Source organism: Terrapene carolina, unplaced genomic scaffold, assembly GCF_002925995.2.
Source record: "Terrapene carolina triunguis isolate 2854851 unplaced genomic scaffold, T_m_triunguis-2.0 Scaffold66, whole genome shotgun sequence".
Taxonomy (NCBI): domain Eukaryota; kingdom Metazoa; phylum Chordata; order Testudines; family Emydidae; genus Terrapene; species Terrapene triunguis.
The window spans coordinates 54,873,324-54,891,758 of record NW_020664417.1 but is presented as its reverse complement, the minus strand read 5'-3'; the positions used below and the strand labels follow the sequence as shown (position 1 = coordinate 54,891,758).

The following is an 18,435-nucleotide window of genomic DNA, read 5'->3' as shown; positions in this document are numbered from 1 at the left end:
TTCACCGCGTTGCTACAACTAAGAAGTGCCCCCTTCGCGCAGTCGTGGCGTCCCTGGCATCCGAGCACAGCAAACGTCAGTTTGTTTAACAATCGCGGAGTATAAATGCTCAAATTAGCGAGGCGGCTGCAGGAGGAAGCAGCGCTGAGCCTTGGCCGGAGGCGGTGGCACCAGCAGCCGCGGGGATCCTCTCGCTGACCTCTCCCTGGTTAGTGCCCTGGGGCTGCTGATGTAGAGTACCCAGGGGGAGGATCCATCTATGCTGTTAGTCCCGTAGGAAAAGAAACAACAGCTTCCCCTTCCCCTCGCTAACCCAGCCCCAGCCACGGTCAACCTCGGCTCTCCGTCGCTGTGTGACCATGGCCGACAGCTTGCGGAGATTAATCAACAACGAGAGCTGCAGGATTTTGCAGGAGAAGCTGGAGAACTGGTATAAAGATTACCACGTGAGTATGTGTGTGATTCCTCACAAACGTCTTCTCTTCGTTCGCCGCCGCGAGCCTGTAAAGCGATTCGATTCACGGGGGGTGTCTACTTTTGTGTTTTCAAAGGGACTTTGTAGAGTGAGACAAGTCAGGAATTAACATTTCTATTTTGTCAAATTAATGGGGGAAGAATACACAGTATAATAGTGGGTGTTTCAGAGTGTACATTTGGGCTACTGGAGAAAGACTGGATTTGTGTGAAGGGGGCTCCGCTAAGTGTTGGATACCTCGAGTGATTTCCCGGGAAAGCAGTAACCAAGGACGCTGGTTCCAGACAGTGTTGTGGTTGCTATAGTTACTGACACCCATTGACACTATAAATGCAACATATCAGGCCAGAAACAACTTGCAGCAGAGACTGCTGATTTCCCTCTCATCTCCTCTTGGTGTTCTGATACACAGATCTGATCAGATTAAAGTAAAAATCAGTTGCCAAAATGCAAGTTCACATCTCTTTGCAAACTCACCAGGGCCACTTACACTCTTTCACAGTGAATAATACTCCATCAAAAATATGTTTTCCCAGAAAGGATAACAGTGGCCTCCATTTGATTTTATAACTTTTTATATGTGTAAATATTTTTGAAAACACTTTGTGTTAGATATCCAAGCACAATAGCTGCACTGGAAAGTGCTGCGTATCATAAACTTCAAGGAATATAAGAAGACCTTTAAATACAGAGAAAAGTTAGACAAGAACTATTTTATTGCTTGCAACCGACTGTGCACCAAGATAATATAGCTTGTTCTGCTAAGGTTCTCAAGGGCCTCTGGTGAGAATCTCCCCATCTCCAGTTGCTGCGGTGGAAATGGAATATGATTTTTTTTTTTAGTTGTCTTTAAAATTTCTAGATATTTTTCACTGTACCTGATTATAGTGTCACACATTTGAGGCATATCAGTTTGAGAACTATGAATTCACATTTAAAAAAAAATCAGACCCATTAATAATTGTTAGAAATTCAAAACTAGAACAAATGACTTGTTTTCTGAAAGCAAATTCAGTTTACAGCTATTTCATGTTTGAAACATTTTTGTTAAACTGCTTTTGTTGTATAACTGAAAAGATACTGCAATTATAACTTAGTACCAAAATGAAGTTATACCTTGCAGATAACATAACTATTGAACATGGTACTGAATGGTCTTTGTAGCTGTTCTATTAAATGTTACCTGTGGTACTATGACAAGTTTTGCGTGTGGGTGGGGGAAAATAAGATAAACCACAAGAAACAGTTGTTTTGTTGACCTGCATGGCTTTTTCTTTTTTCTTCTTATAACTTCTTTTTATTTTTATCTTGAATGAAGCCATAATATTTGTGGTTTTATTTTATTTCAGTATTGTGCATTCTATTTTATTATAGTATTGTCTGTTCAGTGCTCTGCCTGCCTTGTCTGTCTGAGAATGGAGTGACTTAGAGGGTTGCTTTATTTTATTTTATTAGTACAGAACTGTTATTACTCCATAGTGTTTGAAAGCTGACTCCGTAAAATAAACACAGCTGACTGAAGTAGCTTACTTTGGGGGGCAAGGGATTTGACTTGGTCTCTGGTCACTTAAAGTGTGTGCAATTTCTTTTATCAAATAGAAACAATTAACCTAAAATATGTTACACATCAGCAGAAGAGCAAAGAAACCACTAATCAAGCTCAAATATTGAAATACAGAAGTTTTTGCCCTTAATGTACTGCAACATCTGATCTTGCAACATTACAAGATATTCTAATTGTAAAGTTACATATGTTACCCAAACTAAGAGGAATATGTGTGCCTGAGTAAAGGTGGTGTGACTAAGGCCTGGTCCACACTAACCCCCCACTTCGAACTAAGATACGCAACTTCAGCTACGTTAATAACGTAGCTGAAGTCGAAGTACCTTAGTTCGAACTTACCGTGGGTCCAGACGCGGCAGGCAGGCTCCCCCGTCGACTCCACATACTCCTCTCGCGGAGCAGGAGTACCGGCGTCGACGGCGAGCACTTCCGGGATCAATCCCAGAAGATCGATTGCTTACCGCCGGACCCGGAGGTAAGTATAGACGTACCCATAGTAGATTTGAACAATTGCTCTCCTAACTGGCTTAAATCTCCCAAACTGTTGACTGGCTGGCTGGCTTGTCATTGGCAGAAATGGAGCAATTAAAACTATGATATAAACTACAGAAACCTTAGCAGATAGTAACTGCTGTTTGTAGCACATTTGAGATAAAAACACATTTTCAAGGAAAAAGTCAATATAGGGTGAAATACATTTTCCTCGCTGCTAGTGTTCTATATTCTAATCTCTGGTCTATTTGTCTGAAAACCATTTATTTATAATTTGTTTGGGGGAGGAAATATTTATACATACACCTCTACCCCGATATAACACGACCCGATATAACACGAATTCGGATATAACGCAGTAAAGCAGTACTCCGGGGGGCGGCGGGGGGGAGAGGAGGGGTGGGGCTGCGCACTCCGGTGGATCAAAGCAAGTTCGATATAACGTGGTTTCACCTATAACATGGTAAGATTTTTTGGCTCCCGAGGACAGCGTTATATCGGGGTAGAGGTGTACCATAATTTAGTGCTTACGTACCAAAGTGATATATATGAGTTTAAAACAGATAAATGCATGGTGTGGTACAGACATTAAAAAGGCAAATTAGACAAACATAGAACATGAAAGTAAGACAAAGGAGGTGGACAGAGAAAGTAGGGCTGAGAGTTAAAACAAATACAAATAACATGAATTATTATAGATTTTTTTGTAAGGTCTAATATTTTAAAATATAGACTTGAGAAAAGAGGGAAGAAGCAGATAGCTCATGAGTTAACAGTGAAAAAGCAACATCAAAGAGATTATAGCATGATTTTGAGATAGATTTGAAGGAGGAGAGTGAGGATACTTGGTGCACAGGAAGTAGGATGTCATTCCAGGTGCTGGAAATTGTTCATTATGACTGAGCCCAGATAATGTGCTCAATACAGAACACAAAAATGAAGACAATCCCTGCCCCAAAAATGTGCAAATCTTAGACAGATGCAGAGAAGTAATGTTGCTTTGGAAAACCCAAAGAAGAGGGTGAATTCCCCCCCGTCCCCATTTAATTAATAACTTACTTTTTTGTGGGCCTTATCGAAGGAAATGAGTTTTTAGGAGTTTGGGGAAATGCTACAGGGTAGTAGATTGATGAATCATGATTGGGAAGATATTCAATGCATAGGGGGCTGTGTGAAAAAAGATATGGAAATAGTTGCAGGAGACCAATGAGGCTGGTGTGGTTGGCAGAACAGAGGATGGGTGGGCATATTTTAAGAGACAAGGCCGAGATGTATATTGCAATAGATTTGAAGGAAAGAATGAGAAATTCAAACTTAAGGTGGTGGACAAGTTGAGGACACTGAGGAAGAGGAAGGCTGCTGAGGGAATCAAAATCAAAGAAGGAGAAGGGAGGATTTGGGTAGGGGACAATAACATCCACATAGAGGAAGAGGGGGTGAATAGAGTCTAACAATGCAGTGTGAAGAAGGCAGTGAAGTTGGCAGGGAGTGAAGTTGGAAGGCAAGGAGGGAGGGCTGGAAGTAGGAGGAATATGAAAATAGGATGACCATGCATTAGAACTTCTCTAAATGGTATGCCAAACAATCTTTCTGGGCCATTTCTGAGTGGGATGTGTTAGAGAAAGAGAGACCACCATGAGGGAGTGCAGTTTTGGAGGGAGGTTTAGAAGGAGAGATCCAGGTTTCAATCAGAACAGAAATGGAGCAGGAGAAGAATGAAGAGGGGCAGTGTGAGAGGACAGACAGAGGAGATAATGGGAGGAGGAAGAGAGAGCGGATAGGGAGAGGAGAGTGGGTAAAGTACAGCGTCAAGGTGGGGAGCAAAGGGGAGATGAGATTTAGATAAAAGGCAGAGCTATGAAGAGCCTTAAAAGTGAGGACAATTTGTTTGAACTTTCCCTAAAGATGCTGTCATTGCAAGATTCTTATTCCTGGGCCTTAGCTTTTTAACATGGGACTGGCAGAGATCCCAGGCATTTAAGGATTTTTAACCCTTGAGGGGAGTGACAGTGGATAGTAGAAAAATATACAAAGATCATGTACCTTCTGAGCTGAGAATAAATGCAGCCCTTTGAACACTAGCCAGTTCCTTTTTGACCTTGGTCACTGAAGGAGCTCCCTACAGAAGATTACACCTCATTAGCCATTGCTCCAGCTCCTTTGAAATCCCAACAGTCTCCAGGGATCTTTTACCATACCTTCTCTGACTTCCTGTCAGGTCTTGTTCATTGGTGCTATGTATTGAGGCTCTTGCCTTGACCACTTCAACACACATCTGTTGATCTTCTACTCCCACTTTGTGTGCCTGTTTTTTCTCAGCTTTTGGCACTTGCCTCTGTGCATAGGTGCAGAGAAAGTTTTGATGTTTGCCATTTTTTTGCTTTGATGTTCTCAGTGCCTCAGCACTTTCTAAACAACACCTGGGTTCCTTTTTCCTTGGTGCCTCAGCATCAGCACTGTTCTTTGAGCACCAACACCTCAGTTAGGGTGCCACCGTTTTTCATTAGGGTACCTAGCAACTTTCATGGTGCTTGTTTTTTCCACTTGTTCCTTCACTTCCTTCAACACACACCCATGTTGGTAAGTATGGCATCTAAAATGGGAGGAAACTGTTTGTTGTGCTGACAAAGTTTGAAACCACGATGTCAAAGACTGACAATTTGTATATCTGTTATGTTGACAATGATGTGCAGGGGTGCCAGACTGCCTGCATGTGTCACCACATGCCCTGATGTGGAGAGTGTCTCTAAGTCTTCCTGGAGGTACCCAATAGAGACTCCTGTAAGTCTGGCATGACGCTGGCTAGGATGGAGTGATTCAAAGGGTAAATCCTTGAAGCTAAAGCTGAGTTTTTCTACAACTGCTCAACACTGGAACACGGTGCCAGGGATAGCTGCGTTTGCTCAGACCTGCTCCTCACTCCAGTAATCCCAGTCAGACAGCTTCAACGCAGAAGTCTCCTGCAGCATCATCACCAGTGTAGCCAAAGGATGAGGCGGTACTGAGTTCAGGCTAATGGGATGGGACAGAACCTCTACGCAGGAGTCTGAGACAAGGCACCACAACAGTCAGCAGTTCCCTGACATGCCTTTGCCAAAGCCCCTGACTCGTGATTGCTCCACATCAAGACCTCTGTATTTTTTCACTCCTGCATTCAGATGCATGAAGAGGAGAAGGAGGTCATGATTCCAGGTATCCATGTATGTTTGGCAATCTGGTCTGATCACTTCTGGCTTCAAAGCATTCTTTGTCTTGGTTATTGGGTGCAAGAAATTTCAGTACAGTTGGAACTCTGTTTGCACCAAAATCTACTCTTGCATCCCAAGAGTCAGTGCTCCTTGGGCAAGTAGCTCTGGCCTTTACACTGACACCTCTTGCATTGGGAACTCTAGTGCCACCAGTGTCCATACTTCCCAGAACCCTGATGATACTCCAGGCTTCCTGATTACCTGAATAGTTCCAGCTATTGGGGCAGAATCAAGCTGAGGATCAGGGTGATGAGGGCTGGTCTTTGCATTTAGATTAGAGGACTCTCCTGATGCCAAATACATCTCCACTATGAGAATACCAAGACAGTGACTTTTTTCTCAACTTTTACAGAAGTTTTCCATGACCACTGATTATTTCTGACCTGGTTTTAACTGAAAAATATACAAAGATCATGGTTAGGTGGTAACTAGACAGGAAACCACATCCATCAAGTAGTGTTGCTGTACCCTTGCACCCTATTTTTGACAAGTTAGTGATAAAGCTGTGGCAGATCCCTTACAGAGCTGTCCCAGCCTTGAAGAAAGTTAAGTAAAAAGTACACCCTTCCCTAAGACTGCCCCAGGCTATATCTTCCCCACTCCTACCCTCATGCCACCTGGAGCTTGGTGATGGAGGCTGGACACATTTATGGTATTGTACCCAGAATCCTCAGCTGCAGTGCTGGGATTCATTTAGAGAGAAGGTTTATCAGTGTGACTGCAATCCTCCAAGTCATGCACTACCAGTCCTTCATGACCAAGAGTCAGGAGGAACAATGGAAGAAGCCTCTATTTTGGTTGATTTTTCTTCCTCAATAGAAATGCCAGAAGCTTAAGAAGCTGATCATAAGGGCATCAGGTATTGGCAACTTTTGATGCAGATGATGCAATGGTGAGGGCCACTTATTTCAATAGTGGATGCCTGGAGATCCAGAGAGCTTAAGGACCTGTCTTACTTTATAGACAACTTGTTTGGGAGAAGATAGCAGCTTCTATACAGAAGGCAAAGGAGACGGAGGCCACACTGCATTATCTTGGGCCTTTGTCTTGTTCTTTGGGTCCCTCTTTCGAGGGAGGGAACTTAAAGTCGCCATTTCAAAGGCTGGCTTTCATGTCAAGAGCTAGCTTTAAGGGAGCTCAGTACCCACCATGCACTTGGTGTTTGGCCTCAGCACCCCAAGAAGCTAAAGGTCCTAAGCTGCCTTTCAGCAAACACCAAAAACTGAAGGATTTGAAAGGTTAATTAAAATCAAGAACATTTCAGTTATCATAAAAATCCATATAATCAATTTTGGTAATTAATTCAGCTGACTGGTGTCCAACTTTTAATTTCGGTTCACAGACCCCTACCCCAATCTCCTACCTCCACGCTAATTGCCATGGAGATGGGAAACCTGCACGACAGAACTTATGGATATGAACATGGAGAATTTTAGGCAACATTCATATCTACAGTCATACCACCCCAAGGCGACGTCTTATCAGATCTGAAAATATAAGTTGGATCAGTCCAGGTAATTAATTGGTTGGGAAACGCCTGGAGAAAGCCCTTGCACTATAAAAAGGGAGTATTCTCCTTTGAATGATTGTGCACACATACATTCTACGGCAGGTGTAGGGTGCAGCTTGCATGCATTGGGCACGCATACACCTGCAGAGGAATGTATATATGTGCAACACATCTCAAAGAATAACAGTTAATACAGGGCTCGGCAACCTTTCGGAAGTGGTGTGCTGAGTCTTCATTTATTCACTCTAATTTAAGGTTTCGCGTGCCAGTAATACATTTTAATGTTTTTAGAAGGTCTCTTTCTATAAGTCTATAATATATAACTAAACTATTGTTGTATGTAAAGTAAATAAGGTTTTAAAAATGTTTAAGAAGCTTCATTTAAAATTAAATTAAAATGCAGAGCCCCCCGGACGGGTGGCCAGGACCTGGGCAGTGTGAGTGCCACTGAAAATCAGCTCGTGTGCCGCCTTCGGCACACGTGCCATAGGTTGCCTACCCCTGAGTTAATACATAGGTGAGTAACCATTTTTTTCTAGTACATTGTAGTCAACTTTCTGAGGCAGTACTGTACCAGTACACCAGTATAATGTTAGGGGCACTGTACTCCTGGAGGTACAGTTATTTCAGATGTGATATGTAAACAGAAATTCTGACCACTTGTCATTGTCAGTAAAGACGTTTTAGAGCTCTTCCTGACAGATGTAGAATTAGCAGTAATGTCCTGGACAAATTCCAACTCCAGTAATTTCATGAGATAGCTGATAGCTTTCCGTAATTTTTTTTCTGCTTTTTGTATCAAGAACATAATGCTAGTTTCTTCCTGTTCTTGAACACTGTTTGTTTCAATATGTATTAAAAACAGATAAAATCACATGTAAGCTATGTGTAAATATTGACGGTGCAACAAAGTAACCTTATAAGTGTGGTTTATTTCAGCTAGTCTGTAGAAATATATTTTGCACTTATATTGGACTTTTCATCCAATGATTTTATATCACCTTTTAAACATTAATGAAGTTTCATGCCACTTCGATGAGGTAGGTAAGTGTTATTCCATCTATTTTATTAATGGGGAAAGCTGAGGCATAGAGAGGCTGAATGATTTCTTTCACCTAGTAAGTCAATGATAGAGTTGAAATTAGGACCTTGAATTCCTGACTCCCAGCCCTTTGGTGTAACTGTTAACATCATGTGTTATTTTTTCACCACTTGGAAGTATCTGAACATTCCAATGGCGGTCTAGGAAGCTGTAATGAAGTCATAGACACAATTATAGAAAAAGCTCTTATATCGTGTTCAGTGTACATCATAAACATAATTATTTAGAAAAGTCAAAACAAAATAAAACTAAAACCCCAAACATATGTTTTAATTCTTCTGATTTACAGATTAACTCATGTGATCAGAATCTGAACCGATGTTGTGAAATCATAGAAATGAACTCCATGATTCAGGGGCAACTCTTCACAATCCTCAATCAAACTGCTCGAGAAGGTGAGAATTTTCCATGTCTCTATGGTTTGTACATATCACCTCCATTTTCTTTATAAGTGCAGACTAAGGATTTATCTCTGCATTTTTCTCACATATACCTGGTTTATGTATTCTCTTAGGTGGGCATTATGCAGGTGTAGAGACAATAAAATCTCGTCTCCTGCCATGGCTGGGGACTTGTTTTTCCAGTACTACTTCGGGAAGGCCCTTTGAAACCAGTCTTTCTCTGATTCAGGTATGCTGAATGTTTATTTTTAAGATGATAAAAATATATAAATCAAAGACTTCCTGCAATTAAAAATCAATGTTGTTTTTTTTTTTTTTACTAACTAAAACAGTGTTTTCTCACCGTTTGCCTTCTGAACTATTTCCATCATTGTTAACTTGGACAGTTATGTCATTTAAAAAAAAAAAAGCTTTAAAAGGGGAATGAAAGAAGTCATTGAAGTTAATTTGACTAAATTAGCTTAGCAAGCCTAAGATCTTTTATCTTGTCCAAGAAACTAGTTTCTTATATACATTTTTACATCAAGGTAAAGAAATTTGCTAATTATAAGTTTGCTGTGATATCACCCTAAGACTTTATGCCAGGGGTTGGCAACCTTTCAGAAGTGGTGTGCCGAGTCTTCATTTATTCACTCTAATTTAAGGTTTCGCGTGCCAGTAATACATTTTAATGTTTTTAGAAGGTCTCTTTCTATAAGTCTATAATATATAACTAAACTATTGTTGTATGTAAAGTAAATAAGGTTTTAAAAATGTTTAAGAAGCTTCATTTAAAATTAAATTAAAATGCAGAGCCCCCCGGACCGGTGGCCAGGACCCGGGCAGCGAGAGTGCCACTGAAAATCAGCTCGTGTGCCGCTTTTGGCACGCGTGCCATAGGTTGCCTACCCCTGCTTTACGCCATACCTGTATTGTAAGCAACTTAGTGTTTTGTGAAACTCTTCATATGAACTGAGGGGCGCGCATAAGGTCCCATGCCCTCTAACTGTTAGTTTTTGTTCTTCTGAAGGTTGGGCTCTAATACATGTGTTGTGAGAAATTTTTTTACAGGAAATAAATATAAATCATGATACCACCATGCACCTAACTTTGAGGACTAGGATAGCAGTGGTGTGTGTTCCTTTTCTCTTCCACTGCATGGTTCATAAGATTTACAGAAGGTGCTGTTTACAATACTTCAGCTGGAGATGCAGATCTTCTGTGGCACTCTTGTATGTTTTGGGAGAAAACAGTAGTGTTAGCTAGTGGGGAGATGAGAGCAAATGTCTTCATGATCTCCCTGATTTCTCACTTTACATTCCGCGCCCCCCCCCCCCAAATCACTGTTTACAGTTTAAATAAGCTATTTCCCCTAGGTAAAATGACATCTGACCATATGGACTAGGATTAATCTGGCTAGGGTCTGTACTTGGTACAGGGAATAGAGCAGTTTTCTCTTAATTTGTTTTTACAAATGACAACATTTAAAAAGGTGTAGTGAAAGAAATAATCTATGTGATAATTTATGGGTTTTCAACTGCATGTGCAAATGAAAGGAAAGCCTTCAAACAGAGAATTGAAACCCAGCGCACAATTACTAGTTTATTTACAGTTTTATAAGGGTGTGCAATGTGGTATTAAAAGCAGAGTTGCTTGTGCAAGGGTGTATCCTTTTCAGTTATACTAGTTGCTTAATTTGCTCTTATGATTTCCCCCCATTATTTTGCATGCCCAGTAATGTGTAAAAAGTTAATTAATACAGGAAGAATTGTTGGCATATTTAGTTCTAAGAGTTGACTAGAAAGGAAAAAATATGGACAAAAAGTAGTGTGTGTATATTTGTGTGCATATCCATATGTATATCTATCTAATATCTATCTATCTTACAATGAAATAGTAAAGCACCACTATATGTAACTTTTCCCACAGTGTAATTTAATCTCTCTCTGGCTGCTTTGTGCTCTCTCTCTATTTGAACAAGTACAATGTTTTCTTTGTTTAAGATCAATTTAGAATTATTCTTTACTGCATCATTTCAGAAATGCACAGCCTGTCATGAGACATTCTAAGGCAGTGGTTTTCAACCTTTTTTTCATTTGTGGACCCCAAAACATTTTGAATGGAGGTGCGACCCCTTTGGAAATCTTAGACTTAGTCTGCAGACCCCAAGTTGAAAACTACCATTCTATGGTAATGACAACTTTCCACAGACTCCTTAGACATAGTCTGCGCACCCTCAGGGGTTTGCGGACCATGGGTTGAAAACCACTGTTCTAAAGAAATGTTGTATAACTTTCGGGCATAACATTCAAAAAGTGTGATATTTGTATTTCACTGTAGGAGTCAATTGAGAAAGAAAGGCAGCTGAGGGAATTTGCCAGCACTCGGAACCATGAACTACAACAGTTGGAGAAAGAACTGAACTCAACTCGTTTACAACTCACCTTAGTGCAACAAGAGTAGGAGAATTAACTGTGTATTTTTTCAATAACAAATTCATTTTTCTTCTCACACCTCACTTCTAATAGAGATTTGCAAAATGTTTCATTTCTGCTTTGAAATAAGAATTTAAAATGTATCTAGACTCTGGATTTTCTGAATTTGAATGATGTGGGACTGTATACCCAAGGCATTAAAAGTCTTCTAGTAAGTAACTTAAATCTTGGTTGGTTGGTTTGTTTGTAAAATTAAAATAATTTTTAAAATCATCGGCTGCCTGAAAGACAATAGGCCTGGCAGAAATTAAACATTTTGCCCCAAAAACTTTTGATCATAATACCAGTATCTTATTTAATACAGATTCTGTACTGCAAGTTGCACAGAGGGAAATTTTCATGCCACGTATGACATTTGGCACATTTTGGATATATCCAAATATGGTTTTTTGTTTGCAGTGTTGTTGTAGTTGTGTTGGTCTCAGGATATGCGAGACACAAGGTAAGTATGGTAATATCTTTTATTGGACCAACTTCTGTTGGTGGAAGTAAACTTTCGAACTACACAGAGTTCTCCAGGTCTGGAGAAAGAAATCAGAGTACCTGAGCTAAATATAAGTTGAGACAGATAATTAAGCAGATCCACAGGATCTCTGCTGTGTCCCAGCTTTTAAATAGTCTTTTGGAGGAACCACTCTGGTGTGACAGACCTCCAGGGAGCCCTTCTTTTTAGCTTCAGGGTAGGCCACCCAGCCTCACCGTCTTCTAGACTGAACCTCTGGGCTCCAGCACTCCTGCTTCATATTGTGAGATTTGTCTACTGAGTCCAATTGAGATAGACTCGTAGTAGAGACTTGTACACTCTTCAGGGACTAATGCACCTCAGCAAGTATTTGCAGTGACTTCAAAGCACAGTAGGATTTATTACACAGCATTGGAAGTCCTTAGGCTAGCATAGTGAAATAAAGGTTCAAGCATAGTTCATTCTGGTCAAGCCAGAGTAAACCACTAGTCAAACTGTAGTGGATTCCATCTTAGGCTCTGTCTCTTTCTGACACCTTAAGAGAGCTTAGCTATCTGTCCCTACTTCTATTTAGTTTAGACATTCTGATTTCTTTCCACAGACGTGAAGAACTTGGTATAGTTCGAAAGCTTGTACCTTCCACCAATTATAACAGGGTTCAAAAAGAACTAGATAAGTTCATGGAGGATAGGTCCATCAATGGCTATTAGCTAAGATGGTTTGGGATGCAAACCTAGCCTCTACTTACCAGAAGCTGGGAGTGGATGACAGGCGATGGATCACTCGCTGATTCCCTGTTCTGTTCATTCCCTCTGAAGCATCTGACATTGGCCACTGTCAGAAGAGAAGATACTGGGCTAGATGGACCATTGGCCTGATCCAGTATGGCCGTTTTTATGTTCTAACAGAAGTTGGTCCAATAAAAGATCTCATATTACCTACCTTGTCTCTCTCATAATCCAAAATATGACATTTCATAGAAAAGATATGGTTGAAAAGAATGCCCAATATTCTTATCCTTCCAACTACTTATAAATATGCTTCTCAACAGCTAGGAACAGGTAGGTCTAGCTAGCAATCAGAGGTATGACTGCAGCATGTGTAGATGTACCAGAGCTAGTTTTGATCTAGCTAGCTTGAATAACAACAGCAGTGAAGCATAGTTTATACAAACCCATCTGGAACCCTGGATATCTACTATTGAGCAGCTAGCTTGTGCTTCTGCTCATGGTGCCACAACTTCATTGCTGTCATTATTAGAGGTAGCCAGATCAAAGTTAGCTCAGGTACGTCTACACGTGCTGTAATCACACCTCTGACTGCAATGTAGTCATACCCAAAGAAAGGGAGAAAAACCTTGCATAATTGTGATCTTTATCTATTAGAAAGATTTCTGTCTTCCTTAAGTATTGAATGAGGCTGCTCCTGTGCATCCAGTGAGCTATAGCATGCAAGCACTCTTCTGGTGTAGATGCTGAGGTAGCGGGTTCTGCAGGGCAAGAGATGTATAGTTATATATCAGCACACTAATACTCTAGTGTTCAGAAATTATGACTGCAATCCTGCTCCCACTGAAGTCAGTTCCAAAACTCCCATTGATTTCAATGGGATCAGGATATGGTCCTGTCTCACCCAGGGCCTCCTTGTATGTATCAAACAGCATATGAGTAGCAAAATAGATGCTTGAGGGACACCATATATTAGTTCCATTAGTAATGACATGTAACCGTCTATTACCTCCAGTTGTCTCCTGCTTGTGAGTGGGGGACAGTCATAACAGTAACATATTTGGATAATTAAATTAGGCAAATAAATAAACGTAGTAAATGAAGATTAATATCTTAGTGTTAGCTAAAACTAAGCTATTATATTTGGTATATTATTTAAAAAGAAAACAGCAATGAGATGTGTGCAGGAACAGCGATATATTTCCTGTAATGTTTTCATTGTTGTCATAGGCAACTAAAACTTTAAAAATGGCTGCTAGGAGTGAAACTCTCTGCGCATTTACGTTTTAACCGCTTAAAAGATTTTGTTCCCTTTAACTTGAAAGTCTATATTTCACTATAAGTTGTGCTCAAATAGCCATTTTCAAGAAGAAAACCCTCAATATTAAAAGCAGCTGAGGCTTGAATTGGAAGGAGGGGGGTAGATAGTTGGTTATACTAACCCCCAACTTCTTGCCACTGCTTGGGGGAAGGGGGGGAAAGGAAGAGGGATTTGGGGAAAAAAATTCAGGGATATCATCATGTTTTTCCTCAATTCAAGCTATGTATCTGTCCACAACTGTTGCTCTCAGGAGCCATTCTGTCAGCTTTATAAAAAGGTCTAAAGTCAGTACATCATCAGAAATGTAAGTATTCCTTTGTGTGTAAGGTCAGGTCTACCCTACAGTTTTCTGCTGGTGTAGCTATGTTAGTTCGGAGTATGCAGACCTGTGATCTCTGACCCACAGAGCTGTTTAGAAGATGTCCCTAGTGCAGGTGCAATGTAGCAGTTACCACTTAGGCTTTAGACACCTGCGTTTTAGACACTCAGTTTATATCTTAGCAGGGTTCTTCCTTAGATCATCATGGTAAACCACAAAATTTATGCTTGTCTGGTTTGTGATGTCATCAAACTATTGAGGTTACGTGTGTATAAAGTCTTAGTCATAGTTTGCTTTTGTGTTTTATGCATTTTAAGGACACCACATGGAAACATTTTAATAACAAAAATGTTGTTTATAGAAAATGTATGCAAAAGGTTTCTCTGCTCTAGAGCTGATGAAAATATACTTAGAATGGTTCTTTGTGTTAAAGTAAAATAACATTTTTTTTTTTTTTTAGATTTTGCTTAAAACTTAGTTTGCTTTCAAGCCAGATATGAATAGTTTATTGCTTGAGAGACCTATGAAGTCAGCAATAATTCAGCTAATTATCTTATAGATTATTTATGAAGGTGTGCATCATCCCTGCACTTGCATGTGGAGCTCCCATGGACAAGTTTAATTTGAAACAAAAGGTTGGATATGAGAAATTTTCCATGAAAGGGTGATTTACAAAAAAACCCTGTTTTGGGAGAACTGAAAGGGAATTTTTTTGAAAATGTCTGGTCATGGTTTCCCATTAGCTCAGCAGATGGGCTGTCAAAGAGCTGTGAGCCTGAAAGCCCAGAGAATCCCAGTTTAGCATGCTGCCAAGGAGTTTAGGAGGCTAGTAAGCTGGCAGGAAATAAGGGAGATTTCCATCTAAATTTAATAAAAATCAACACCTTTCTGTTGAACATTTCAATTTTGACAAATTGGGATTTTTGGGGAAAATGTTCTGTTGGGACATAATGGACCAGCTCTGTTTACATATATTTCATTAATTAAAACAAACCCAACGCTTACAAAAATAGGTCTTTCCAAACCACTATATAAAATCTTTCTTGCTATGCTCTGATGTGGTCCCATTATCAATTAGACGCTTGGTGACCATGACCTATCAGGTAAGTCTTTTATATTTATTCTGGGAGTGTGCCAGAATCTCATGGATCACTAGATGGAGCAAAGTCCAAAGGTATATAGCCACTTTTGAGAGTGCCCTGCTGCCAGGAACCAGTGGCGGATTAAGATTTCATGGGGCCCTGGGCCAGAGCAAATGGGGGGGCCCCTTCCCACCCCTTCTACCTGTGGTCCTGCCCCCCTTCTTCTTCTTCTGTCTGTGGCCCTGCCCACAGCCCAACCCCATTCAGTCCCTTCCCCCGCGATCCCACCCCTGTTCCACCCACAGTCCTGCCCCATTTTGGCCCCCCACTGCGGCCCCACAACCCATTTGCTCCTTTCTGCCCCCCGCACTATGGCCCCAAGATCAGAGAAGCTCTGTCCCTCCCGCCACAGATCTGGGGCCTCAGCGGGGAGTGAGAGTTACCCCTGCCCTAAGGCCATGGCAGGGAGGTTGGCCTCCAGTCCCGGGGTTGCAGCGGGAGTCCAGACACTGGGGCTTTCCCTGCTGCCCCACGCTTCTGCCAGGGAGCGGGGTCGGGTGTGGGGGCTTCCCCCACCCCACCCACCTGGGCACTTCTGTGGTGGATTTCTGCTGGGGGCAGGGTGCCCATTTTTTCAGGGCCCACAATTGGCCGGGCCCCTGGGGACGGGCCCCATCAGCCCATTGGATAATCTGCCACTGACAGGAACCAATAATATCAGCATCTCAGCAGATCATAGTCACTGTGAAAGGACAGAGGAAGAGATACAGTCTCTCAAATAACTAGTTAGGACTGAAGAGCTGGCAACTAACACGTTGAACTGCACACAATAGCCTGTGTGTAGCATTGAGCACTGGAGTTATCAGATCAAAATGACTTACCCTATTCGACAAGCAAATCACAGCACGCTGTACTTGCTGAAACTTCCAAGTGCTTTTCAACAGTAGCCCCAGTATAGTATGTTGCACTGTTCTGGACTGTTTAGAAAGATATTGTTAACTGTGGCAAGGATCATAACAGCAAGAAATGGTCTCAGATTTTGAGCCAAAGCATTATATATAATTGCTTTCATCTGGAATTCCAAGAGTGGCAATAAACTCAAGATGGTAAGCCATATTGGTGAAATCAGACATAACAGCTTCAATAAATGGCATAGTCACAATTATGGCCCATTCCTCTAAATGTTTTCTATCTGCATATCAGCATCATTCTGTCTCATCTTGGTTGGATATAAACTAGTTTGATCCTGTGTGCATCTCCTCTATCAAACTCTTAGTAAGCAAAGACTATGGTATCCGTGTTGGATGAAAAGAAGATGTAGATCTGAGTGTCTTCTGCATGTTGATGACACTGTAGGACAAAACATCTCACAATCTCCTCGTGCTGCCAAATGTCTACATTGAACCTGAGAGGAGATAAAATGGAATGCTGGAGGACTCCATATGAGAGCCCCTTGGGAAAGAAAAAGTGTTTTTGCCACCTTTTGGGATCTTTCAGAAGAAAGAACGAATTGTCTGTACAGATCTATCTAAACATTTGGTCAATAGAATCAAAGGTTGATGAAAAGCCTAACTAAATCATCTCTCTTCGTTGTTTGAAGGAGATAGATGGTATTGTTATCCTTGGGTGACTATCAAAAACTAGAGTTGCAGGGATTGAAGAAAGAGGGAAATTATTGATTTATGGTAATCACTAAGGCTGTTAACATCAAAACAGTCTCTTGAGTGTGAGGCACTTAGTACTGCTTGTTAAAGGGTGGCTGGCAACCTTTCATCTTGAAAGGAGGCATTAGCAAGTGTCACTAATAATGGGTTTTAAAGCTCCTTGTTGATGCTGGGATGCATCTCCCCTAAAATACCTCAGATACATACCTTAGACCATGTCCACACTAGAGACCTTACAGCGGCACTGCTGTACCAATGCAGCTGCGCCACTGTAAGATCTCCTGTGTAGCCGCTCTATATCAATGGGAGAGCATCTTCTGCAGACATAGTGTGTCCACACAAGCACTTCTCTTGGTGTACTTATGTCACTTGGGGGATATTTTTTTTCACACCCCATAGTAACATAAGTTATACCAACAAAACTGCTAGTGTAGACATAGCCTTAGTAAAATTGTTGACTGTAGTTTGCATAATGCAAACATAAACTCTCCGGAAATGAAAATGAATCTTCTTGGTAGTGGCTGGGGGACTTGTATTTAATCAGAGCTAAATCTACATCATACAGCTGATATTAGTTAAATATGAAGAGTGTTTGGGCATGCAAGGGAGGGAAAGAATGGCTTGCACTGCTCTCCAGTGATGATGCCTTCCAATTCATTTGTGGCAGTGAGGGCTTCTGGGACTATCTATAACTGGCCTTCCTCACCTGGAAGGGTGGTCTGCCAGACTGGGGTTAAAGATCAAGTTGTTAAGGCTGTACTCAGCAGACCAAATGAAGAGAAGTAAACATGTATTTTGTCTATGTTTTTTGTTCTTTTTTTTTCATAACTTCTCTTGAAAGTTACATGCTCAGCTTTTCAAGTTGCTTATGACATTTCACGACTCATGAGTATCTCTCATTAGTGGAGCAAAGTAAAATAGTGTGTGAAAGACAAAACAGTGTTCTCCTCAGTCAGGACTTTGGGGGTTTGTCTGCTAAGCAACACCAAGAGAGTACTGAATATTTAGGAGTTTTCTAAACATCATAGGGTGTATCATCCCCAGGTACAGGAAAACCCCAAGAATGTGAACCTTCAGAGTTTACCTCATAAAGTTCCTTTCTCATTGTCCCTATAGTATATCAGAAATGTTTCATAGGCCTGTCAAGATCAAGTGGCAGGAGGAGATGAAACTACACAGATTTTCTTAGAATTACGTGGTTGTGAGACCCCTTTGTGTTATACCTCATGCCCCCTTTCACTTCTGGCAGTACAGTAACTCCTCAGTTAAAGTCATCCTGGTTAACGTTGTTTCGTTGTTATGTTGCTGATCAATTAGAGAACATGCTCGTTTAAAGTTGCGCAATGCTCCCTTATAACATCGTTTGGCAGCTGCCTGCTTTGTCCACTGCTTGCAGGAAGAGCAGCCCGTTGGAGCTAGTTGGTGGGGGCTTGGAACCAGGGTGGACTGGCAGCCCCCCATCAGCTCCCCACTCCCCTAAGTTCCCTGTGTGGCAGCCACCCAGCAGCCTATCAATTGCCGGCAGTTCAACTGTCCTGCCCCGCACTACCGTGTGCTGCTCCTGCCCTCTGCCTTGGAGCTGCTCCCGGGAG

The 18,435-nt window shown here is 41.3% G+C and overlaps 1 protein-coding gene across 1 annotated transcript in view; it reads left to right on the top strand.

Moving 5' to 3' along the window:
* Nucleotides 1-245: 245 nt before the first annotated feature.
* Nucleotides 246-18,435, top strand: part of SPATA18 (spermatogenesis associated 18) — a 41,179-nt gene continuing 22,989 nt past the window's right edge. The window contains exons 1-4 of the mRNA XM_024215997.1: nucleotides 246-446; nucleotides 8,681-8,786; nucleotides 8,906-9,021; nucleotides 11,112-11,230. Coding sequence (XP_024071765.1) covers nucleotides 360-446; nucleotides 8,681-8,786; nucleotides 8,906-9,021; nucleotides 11,112-11,230 — 428 coding nt within the window. The 5' untranslated portion in view covers nucleotides 246-359. The remainder of the gene's footprint in view (nucleotides 447-8,680; nucleotides 8,787-8,905; nucleotides 9,022-11,111; nucleotides 11,231-18,435) is intronic.